At 53.6% G+C, this 10,236-nt stretch overlaps 1 protein-coding gene across 3 annotated transcripts in view; it reads right to left on the bottom strand.

Moving 5' to 3' along the window:
- The window catches only part of EYA2 (EYA transcriptional coactivator and phosphatase 2), a 208,295-nt gene that overhangs the window by 46,136 nt on the left and 151,923 nt on the right, over positions 1-10,236 (bottom strand). For all 3 annotated transcript variants that reach the window (XM_055140851.1, XM_055140852.1, XM_055140853.1), the window contains one exon: positions 9,060-9,143. In XM_055140851.1, the coding sequence (XP_054996826.1) occupies positions 9,060-9,143 (84 nt within the window). The remainder of the gene's footprint in view (positions 1-9,059; positions 9,144-10,236) is intronic.

Here is a 10,236-nt window from a genome sequence, read left to right as displayed (position 1 = left end):
ATATTTTCCCATTTTGGGCTCGTCACACGTGTTAGATAATGAATGACACGGATCAGTCCTTTAAAACCACCAACGACCCAAACTCACCCTGGACGGCACAGTTGAAAATTTGGAAAGAAACAACTCGTGCTTAAGAAACAGGGCCAACCCCCTGGAGCGATAGCACAGCGGGTAGGGCATTTGCCTTGCACGCGGCCGACCCGGGTTCGAGTCCCAGCATCCCATAGGGTCCCCTGAGGACCGCCAGGAGTAATTCCTGAGTGCAGAGCCAGGAGTAACCCCTGTGCATTGCTGGGTGTGACCCCCCCCCCCAAAAAAAAGAAACAGGACCAAACTCCAGAAACCACCAAGATCTCCAACACTGAGGGCTTCACTGGAGAACCTGACCAGGTACTTCGAGAAGAACGAGGCCCAATTCTCCACACCCTCCCCCAGAAATCGAGGTGACAACAAAGGCATTTCACAAGGCCACTATTTCCCTGTCACCCAATCAAGGCATGGAGGGAATTCCCAAAACCAAACAAACCCTGATTTTCATTCTTTCCCTCCGTCCCTCCCTCCGTCCCTCCCTCCGTCCCTCCCTCCCTCCCTTCCTTCTTTTCCTTTTTTGGGTCATACCCAGTGATGCTCAGGGGTTACTCCTGGCTCTGCACTCAGGAATTACTCCTGGTGGTGCTCAGGGGACCCTATGGGATGTTGGGGATCGAACCCGGGTCAGCGGCGTGCCAGGCAAACGCCCTCCCTGCTGTGCTATCGCTCCAGCCCCTGGGCCTGCTCCATGAGTGGCACCACGTGACGGGAGCGTGTACGTCCGCTGCCTTTGACAGCGTGTTCGGGGGTTCACCCCCTCTGAAGCAGGTGTCAGCACTCTGCCTCATTCACAGCTGAAAGCTCGTCCCTTGCACGGTCACCCACGGCCCACTGTCCACCCATGAGTGGACATTTCCTGAGAGACTCCGAGACCTCATATGCATGTATCGAACCAGGCCCGTGGGGGGCGGAATGATGGAGGAAGGATGGGAAGCAGCTATGCCGGGAGCGTCCTCTCCCCTCTCACAGGGCCCCTCCCCCACTGCGCATTCTTCCTCGGTAGGGTGACACCCCCGTCACAGCACATTCCAGCCCCGGGGATGGCCCAGCCTGAAACCCCATTGTTGGGAAATCAGGAGCACAAAGCGTGCAGGTGTGGCTCGGGGGACACGGGCTGCTAGTTAGGTGTCAAGGGAAATTGCTCCCATTCTGGAGGTCCCCCGGGAGCCTCGCCCCCCTCCCCCGCTGCCACTGCTCACCGTGAGCCGAGACCCCCATATTTACAGGAGACAAAAGGGCGTCTCACTCCGGCCCCACCAGCTATTTGGTATCACTTTTGCATCGGGAGATTTAAATCCCTCATCCCCTCTCCCCCCTCCCCCCTGTCCCTCCCCCCCCCTTGGCTGATGCCCTTCGGAATTTGCTGGGGTGGTGGGTGGTCAAGAGAAGCGGGGTGGGGGGAGGATAAAAAGTTGGCAAAGGCGGCCCGGGGAAGCAGCATTTGTTCAGTTTGTGGGCGGAAACGGGGCGTGCTCGGGAGACTTAACTCGCTGGGAAGCTCTCGGCAGAGTCAGACGTAGGGAACGGTCCCTCCTCAAGCCGCAGAGAGCCCGGCTTCAAAGGAAGGCTCGGTTAATGAGCACTTCGCTGACAGCCGCACCGCGGCGAAGATACTTGTGATGCTGGAAATAATCCCTTAATGTCTCTCGAAGGCGGCCGAGGCGCTGGGCTGCGGGGCTCTGGGCCCAGAGAAGCCCAGAGAAACTCGATTATGGGCGATTAAATCTACAAAGAGATGCAACCAACCTCGGGTCCTCCAACTGTCATTCACCTCCAGGACATCCTTCAAAGCATCTGTACCCCCTTCACCACCCCCACCCCAAACATCGCACACAGTTCCCCTTCACCTCCCCTCAATACTGCATATAGTTCCCCTTCATCTCCCCCAAAATACTGTATAGTTCCCCTTCATCTCCCCCCAAATACTGCACACAGTTCCCCTCTACCTCCCAAACACTGCACACAGTTCTTCATCTCCCACCAAACACTGCACACAGTTCCCCTTAACCTCCCTCAACACTGCACACAGTTCCCCTTAACCTCTCCCCAAACATTGCACATAGTTCCCCTTTACCTCCCTCCACTCCAAACACTGCACACAGTTCCCCTTCACCTTCCCCCAAACACGACACACAGTTCCCCTTCACCTCCCCCCAACACTGCATATAGTTCTCCTTTATCTCCCCCCAATACTGCATATAGTTCCCCTTCACCTCCCCCCAAATATTGCACACAGTTCCCCTCCACCTCCCAAACACTGCACAGTTCCCCTTCACCTCTCCCCAAACACTGCACACAGTCCTTCACCTCCCACCAAATACTACACACAGTTCCCCTTCACCTCCCCTTCAAATACTGCATATAGTTCCCCTTCATCTCCCCCCAAATACTGCACACAGTTCCCCTCCACCCCCCAAACACTGCATAGTTCCCCTTCATCTCTCCCCACAAATACTGCACATAGTTCCCCTTTATCTCCCTCCCCCCAAAATACTGCACACAGTTCCCCTTCACCTGCCCAAACACTGCAGTTTCCCTTTACCTCCCCCCAAATACTGCACACAGTTCCTCTTCACCTGCCCAAACACTGCACACAGTTCCTCTTTACCTCCCCCAAATACTGCACACAGTTCCTCTTCACCTGCCCAAACACTGCACACAGTTCCCCTTCACCCCCCAAATATTGCACACAGTTCCCCTTCACCCCCCAAATCTTGCACACAGTTCTCCTTCACCTCCCCTCAAACACTGCACACAGTTCCCCTTCACCCCCCAAATATTGCACACAGTTCCCCTTCACCTCCCCCCCCAAACACTGCACACAGTTCCCCTTCACACCCTCCCAAACACTGCACACAGTTGCCCTTCACCTCCCCCCCACCCCAAACACTGCACACAGTTCCCCCGTATCCGCCCCACCTTGGCAGGAAGCGAGTGGCAAAGTCAGCAGGCCTCGGTCCCACAAAGCAAATAATCATTGCTCAGGAAGGCCAATCAAAGTCATCATTTCTTTATTAGCCCCTGAGACTAAATAACTTTTACTTAACTGAATTGAGAGCTGGAGTTTGGGTGGGGGGAAGATTTAAATACAAGGTTTAACCCCCAGTGGGGGAAAGAAATCTCCGACTTCCTCAGAAAATCCTTTCCAAATTGTATTCATCTTGACTTAATCCACATCTACCGAGTGAATTAGGCAGTATTTATTTTGAAAATCTATTTTATAGAGTTCCAAGGACTCTGTTTTCCTTGGGCCGGCTGACTCCGGTTTAGAGCCGGGGCCGTCGAGAGGGCTGGGCCCAAGGCCTGGCCACCTCCCGGCCCCCGCCGCCCGCTCGGGGCTGCCACAAGGTAAATAAACACAGCTGAGCCCGGAGAGATGGGAAGGTTTTCTCATTAAAGAAATAAAATAAACAGATGTCCCGAAGCACTTTGGCTTGTGTTTGTCCAAGGATAGAAGGCTCTAGAAGGCGGAGGGGCAGAAGCGAGTCAGCCTGGCCTCGTGCGGCGAGGGGGGGGGCAGCGAGGCCCGGGACGGCCGCCCCCTCCCCACTCGCTAATGGTTCTCGGGGGAAGGAGCTTTGGAGCTGAACCATAGCAACTTCTACAAATAGTTTTTAACGGCTCCGTCATAAAACCAGGGTTTTTGGTTTCTTCTCAGTGTGCAGAGCAGGGAGGGCGGGCCAGGCTGGGGGTCCGGCCCCGGGCTTGGATGGACCCCGGATGATAGCAGACGGGGCACCGGATTCTGGAGCCAAGAGGCGGCGTAGGACACGGGCCCGGAAGCGGAGGCCTGGTCTCGGGCAGGGGGGCAATGCTGAAGGGGAGGTTTGTCTGGCGCTGGGTCACCCCTGGCAGTGCTCGAGGGGGACTCTTAGCTTCGGGCTCAGGAATTGCTCCTGGTGGTGCTCAGGGAGCCCAAGGGTGCCCGGCTAGCACCCTGCTGTCCTATCATTCAGGCCCTGCAGGGACAGTTCCGGACGGGTCTCTGCCCCCTGCCTCTCCTAGGCCTACCCAGAGTCTGGTGGGTTGGCCAGTGCCACCAGCCCGGCCCGCCAGGGGAGTCCATGGCCGACATCTCACCTCACAGACTCACTTGGGGGCCAAGTTTAAAGGCCCCATCTGGAGGCTGGAGGGCTAATACGGGGAGGAGGGGGAATGTGCACGCCTTGTATGTAGCCGAGCCCGGTTGATTCCCGGTGTGGCCCCCTGAGCATCCGTGGATGCCGTCCTGAGCACTGCTGGGGGGGCCTGTACGATCTCCGCAGAGCGGGGCCTGGGGAGCACTGTGCCCTCGGGTCCTCGCTCTGAACCATAGGCTGAGAATTGTGGGAGTGGCCCTGAGACTCCTGAGCACTGCTTGGGAGACCCCCAAACAAAGAAAAACCAAGGAGGGCTGGGGCAAGGGTACAGCGGGGAGGGTGCCTGCCTAGCAAGTGCTGAGCTGGGTTGGATTCCCAGCATCCTAGAGGGTCCCCCGAGCACCGCCAGAAGTGATTTCTGAGAATCAAACTTAGGGGGTCTCTCCTACCTGTGGAGCTGAGCGTGGATAAGCAGGGGACAGACATAACCGTGTTGCAGCCCCGGTCACCGGGGGGGGGGCGGGGAGGGGTCTCTTTTACATTGGCAGTTGGTCTTAAATAAGATGTACTCATTCCTGACCTGACGGAGAACTGGAGGAAGGACTAGAACATTCTAGAAGAGAAGTAAAGATGGTGCAGAAGGAACCGGAGCGATAGTACAGCGGGTAGGGCATTTGCCTTGCACACAGCCGACCCAGGTTCAATTCCCAGCGTCCCATAGGGTCCCCCCGAGCAGCGCCAGGAGTAATTCCTGAGTGCAGAGCTAGGAGGAACTCCTGAGCATCGCTGGGTGTGACCCAAAAAAGCAAAAAAAAAAAAAAAAAAAAATGGTGTAGAAGATGCGGGCCCTCCAAGAGCACCTCCCTTCAGTCTTCTCTGGACATCAGGGGAGGCAGGTGAGCTTGAGCCAGAGGTGCCCCCCAGATGACTCCACTTCCTCTGGCTCCCAGTTCTTCCTCGCGGATTAGAGAGCTGACCAGGCATGAGCCAGCCATAGGTGTCCCAGGCCCTTCCGGTACTGGCCACCCTGGGCTCCGTAATTCTAGGGTGGACATTGAAACTCAGACGCCAGTGGGGCTAGGGCAGTGTTAAAACAGGCTGGCGGCTGGGAGTAGGCCCCTCCTCCCCGGCCCCCCAAAAGGTGGCAGCTGTTTTATAGCCTGCACTGCTCATGCCACGGGGGAATACACCATTGCCAGATTTCTAAGTTTTTGAAGAAGTGCAAAATGTAGATGGTCTTGGTTTGTACATTTAAAAATCAAGAGGTTTAAATTTCTCTTTATTTTTATGATTTTATTTTCATGTGTTGGGGCCAGATCGGGCAGTGCTGGGTGCTTACTCCTGGCTCTGCACTCAGAGACTACTCCCAGGAGGCTCGGGGGACCATATGGGGGGCCGGGAGTTGAACATGGGTCAGCCACGTGCAAGGCAAGCACCCTGCCTTCTTATGGCTCCCCTCCCTAAATTCTCCTGATGGAGAAATACTGGCTTTAGATGCACATTTTTAGATACCCTAGAACAAAAATGTCTGCAGGTTGAATTTGGCTGGTGACCACCTGTGAGAAATTTCTTTCCTTTTCTTTTCTTCTCTTTTTCTCTTTTTGGGTCACACCTGGCAGTGCTCAGGCGTTACTCCTGGTGGTGCTCGGGGAACCATATAGGATGCTGAGGATCAAACCCAGGTTGGCCGTGTGCAAGACAAATACCCTACCCGTCGTAATATCGCTCTGGCCCCTAAATCTCTTGTTTTGATACTTTCCCCGCTTCCTTCCACAAATATTTATTTGATGTCGACTGAGTAGGGGCACTGTTCTCTGCACTGGGTGCAAAACAATGACTAAAAGGAAAGTCAAAGGGCCCGTCTGCATGCAGAGACATTCGAGCGGATTGTCTTGGTGCAGGTTTGCCAGAAATATCTCTGAGCTCTCCGGACCTGAGCACTGTGTCTGAACCGAGCAAATATGTTCTGGACCCTGTCCTCGTGCCACATACTAGTCTCGAAGTCTCGAAGGCAGATAATAAGAGCATAATATGGAGAGAAGTGGCTCGGAAAGTATTGGTGGAGGAAGCTACTTTTAAATGAATATAAGAGTAAACCTAGAGAACTTTCTAGGGGCTGGAGAGATAGTACAGTGGGTAGGGCGCCTGCCTTGCACACAGTGACCGAGTTCTAGAGAGCTGACTGGGTATGATCAAGGTTCAATCTCCAGCATCCCATATGGTGCCCTGAGCACTGCCAGGACTAATTCCTGAGTGCAGGGCAGGAATAACCAACTCCTGAGCATCTGGGTATGACCCCTCCTTCCCCAAGATTCCAGAGAACTTTCTAGAACATTCTAGAAATCAGCAGACACTTGTAGTATGCCCCTCTCATTGCTTCAGCTCTTACTATTCCTATTTATGTCTAGGCTTTCTACTAATATCACCCGATCGATCTTCTACGATTTCATGCCTGAAAGCTTTTGGAAGGGGGTACGGCAAGAGAGCAGGAGATAATACCCTTGGGGGAGCCCTTATAGATGTGCTCCTTTAAGTAAACAACCCAGCACCCTCCTTCCTTGATTGGGACACTCTGTGGTGTATTCTATTATCTTGGGGTCCCTGGTGGGACTTAGCCCCAGGTTTCTCAGCAGCTATGACTCAGTTTATATTTGGTTTTTTCCTGTCCCTGTCCAACGTCCCCATCCTGACCCGGCGATTCCCAAGATCACCCTCTGAAATACCCATGGTACTTAATCCTTCTCTCAGGCTCTGCTTTTTAGAGAAACTCAGCCGGGACCCAAGGGGGCCTGTCGGACCAGGGGAGACACAGCATCTCGGGAAGAGAGGGGCCGGAGCCGCTCACCAAGGGCCTTGGAGGCTGGGGTGAGCGGTCACCCACAGGAAAGCCACGGACAGTTTCTCATCGGACTGACCTATGGTTCAGGATAACCCAACTGTAAAGGGGTCCTGCAAAGAACCCGGCGGCAGCCAGCTGCCTGAATGGGGGACCACACTGTGGGGGAGGGAGGCTGGACTCGACGGTAGGGCTGGGGAGGGGAAAGGCAGGAGCAGGTGTCAGGGGGCCCAGGAAGGAGCTCTGGGCTCAGCCCTTTCCCTGGAGTCACCCTGAGCTCAGTTTCTGGAGGCTGGTCCACCACGCCCCCATCACAAAGCCCGACCCAACCCACAGGGCCCCGATCACTGCAAGGAACAGTCAACCGAGCACAAACGATCTCTGGAGAGCACAGAAGGGAACGAGTATCTCTGAGAAAATGTAGCTTTCCAGGACAAGTCAGATAACCCCCAAATCTGGGTAGACGGGGAACTCACGACCGAGCCCCTCCAGGACCGCCCGGCTTTCTGCACGGCCCCCACGACCCCCGGGCTCTTGCAGCAGCTCCTGGCTCAGTCCGTGCACCGTCCACCCGGCCAGGCGGGATTATCGTGGGCACTGCTAGACATATTAACGGCATTCCAGAGCAGGAAGAGATTTCTGCACCACCAACACCATTTTTATATCCTTTCCACCCTAATGGCGAGACGATAAATCTATCTTGCTAATTACACACCCAGCTTGTTAGATCCCCTGTAGGAAAACACGAGCAGCTGGGAAAGCGATGAGGTGATGTCAAGTCACAGTGCTGCTCTCTAAACAGAAACAGAAACAGAAATATTTTCCAGGCGCGGAAGAAACTCGGGTTATGGCTCCTCCCGCTGGCTTGGACGGCTGGGGGCTTCCCTCCAAGGAGCCAGGAACTCACCTGTCCTAATATCCCTGCCCAACCCTGACCTGCCCCCCCCAACACACACCCTCCTGAAAACACGGCTGATGCCTGATACCCGCTCTGTGCTTTGCTGGAAAGTCACAGGTCTTTGGGTTTTAGCAGTGGGGCCTTGGGGCCTTGGGCAATAAGTATGGCAGAGAAGTTGTTTTGCCTTGCACAAAGTGGACCCGGGTTCAATCCCAGGTACCCCCAGTTGATCCCACGAGCCTGGAGTGATCCCTGAGCACAGAGTCAGGAGTAAGACCTGAGCATTGCAGGGTGTGGCCCCACAGGAAAAAAACAAACAAAGGGGCTGGAGCGATAGTACAGCAGGTAGGGCGGTTTGCCTTGCACCCCGGTTCAATCCCCGGCACCCCATATAGTCCGCCAAGCAATGCCAGGAGTAATTCCAGGAGTAACTCCTGAGCATCGCTGGGTGTGACCCCCCAAAAAAAAGAAAAGACAAAAAAAACACACACACAGAACTCCCCCAAGCAACGAGATTCCTATTTGGGTTGTTGCCACAGTTCCAACACTTCTTCCCCTCACCACCCACCAGCTGATAGATTCATCGAGAACCTTAAATCTACAATTTCCCTCCCCCTTGACCCCATCCCCCTGCCCCACCCCTGCCCGCCTTTGCAAATAAAACCCTGCCAAACCATTGGCAAAGGTTTTAGTCGCAAAGACCCACGTTGGAACTTAAGAAACGCCTCCTCCCCTCTGTCTCAGAAAAAGGGACGAACATTACACTCATCTGCCGGAGATACTAAGATAAACAACAGGGGCTAAGAGAAGCACTTTACCTAGTTTTTTTTTTAAAGCTAGGATTACGAGTTTTGGCGGCAGCACTTTCTACCCTCTGAGGAGAGAGATGGGCGGAGACTCTGTGACGAGGGACGGCCAGCAGTCCGTGAGTTGGAAGCGAAGGCCAGAGAGACAATAGCAGGCAATGGCTAATTAACTTTTCACATGTCAAGGGAAAATTCCAGAGGAGTTCTCAGGCCCAAGGCTGATCCAAAAGGGCAGCTTTTGTTGGCGAAGTCCCTCATCACTGTCCCCACCATGACTAGCCGGATGGATTTTGATGTAGGCGAGGGAGGAAAAAAAAAAAAGAGAAAGAGAAAAAAAAATAGTTCCTTACCTTCCCATATCTGGATGCAAATGTCCCCGTGAGTAAGGAGTGAAAAATAATTATGGTCTCATCCAAGTCCCACACGAACACACGCTGTGATGAAAGAGCGAGAGAACGGAGACAAATCAGCTCATTGGCATTCGGTGAATGTCTGCACGACCCACGTTTCCAGGAGGAGAAGAAAGTCTTGAAAACATTACCCTTCAGTCATAAAATATGCGACTCACGAGGTGTCCTGGGACCCCACCCCACTTCAGCTGTCTGATAGCCAATGTCTGGGGCGCCTAGCAGCCCAACAGGTGTCAGAACCAAGAAGCCTTCCGTATGAAAGCCTCAAGGAGGAGGCATCTGAGCCAACAATGGCATACAAATCATGCCATTCATCGGACGAAATAAAATACGGTCCTTTCCCCATCAGCCACTTCTCTTTCTAACAATTCTGGGTGATTGCTTCCCTGACGCTAAATGACAGACTTCTACTTTTAGGTACTACTACTTTGTCAACTTGAGACAATATTTTGGACTGAGCAGTCAAAAAGATTTGGGTTTCAGTCACAGTAAACTTCCTGTTTTTCCAGAACTTTGTATTTTTCAGATATCTGAACCTCTCTGTTTTCAATTCCATTAGCTTTGACCACTGCACCGCGGGTAAAACGGTAACCCCCAGGGGCTGGAGCGAAAGCACAGCGGGGAGGGCATTTGCCTTGCACTCGGCTGACCCGGGTTCGATCCCCAGCATCCCATATGGTCCCCCAGCCCCGCCAGGAGTAATTCCTGAGTGCAGAGCCAGGAGTAACCCCTGAGCATTGCTGGGTGTGACCCAAAAAATGCAAAAAAAATCAAGAAACAAAAAACAGTAACCCCAATTTGGAAGGTAGGGTGCCCGTGTCCTTAACCTCTTCCCTTATTCCTGTCTTTTCCAAACTACTCTGTTCTAACCTCACTTTTCCATTATCAATGTGGATCATCTGGTTTGTGCATCTGGGAATATAATTACACTTCAGTGCTCTGTCTGCATGCTGATTTAATTTATTTTTTTTTTATTGAACCACAGTGAGATACACTGTATGTTGATTTTAAAAGCTGGTAACCTGGAGAGAAGATCGAGAAGGTAAGGTACTTGTCCTGCATGCAGCTGACGAGGCTGGATTCCCGGCACTGCATATGGTCCCCTCGGCACTGCCGG

Source organism: Sorex araneus, chromosome 5 (assembly GCF_027595985.1).
Source record: "Sorex araneus isolate mSorAra2 chromosome 5, mSorAra2.pri, whole genome shotgun sequence".
Classification (NCBI taxonomy): domain Eukaryota; kingdom Metazoa; phylum Chordata; class Mammalia; order Eulipotyphla; family Soricidae; genus Sorex; species Sorex araneus.
Note: the sequence above shows the minus strand (reverse complement) of the source record. Positions and strands in the feature narration are given on the sequence as shown.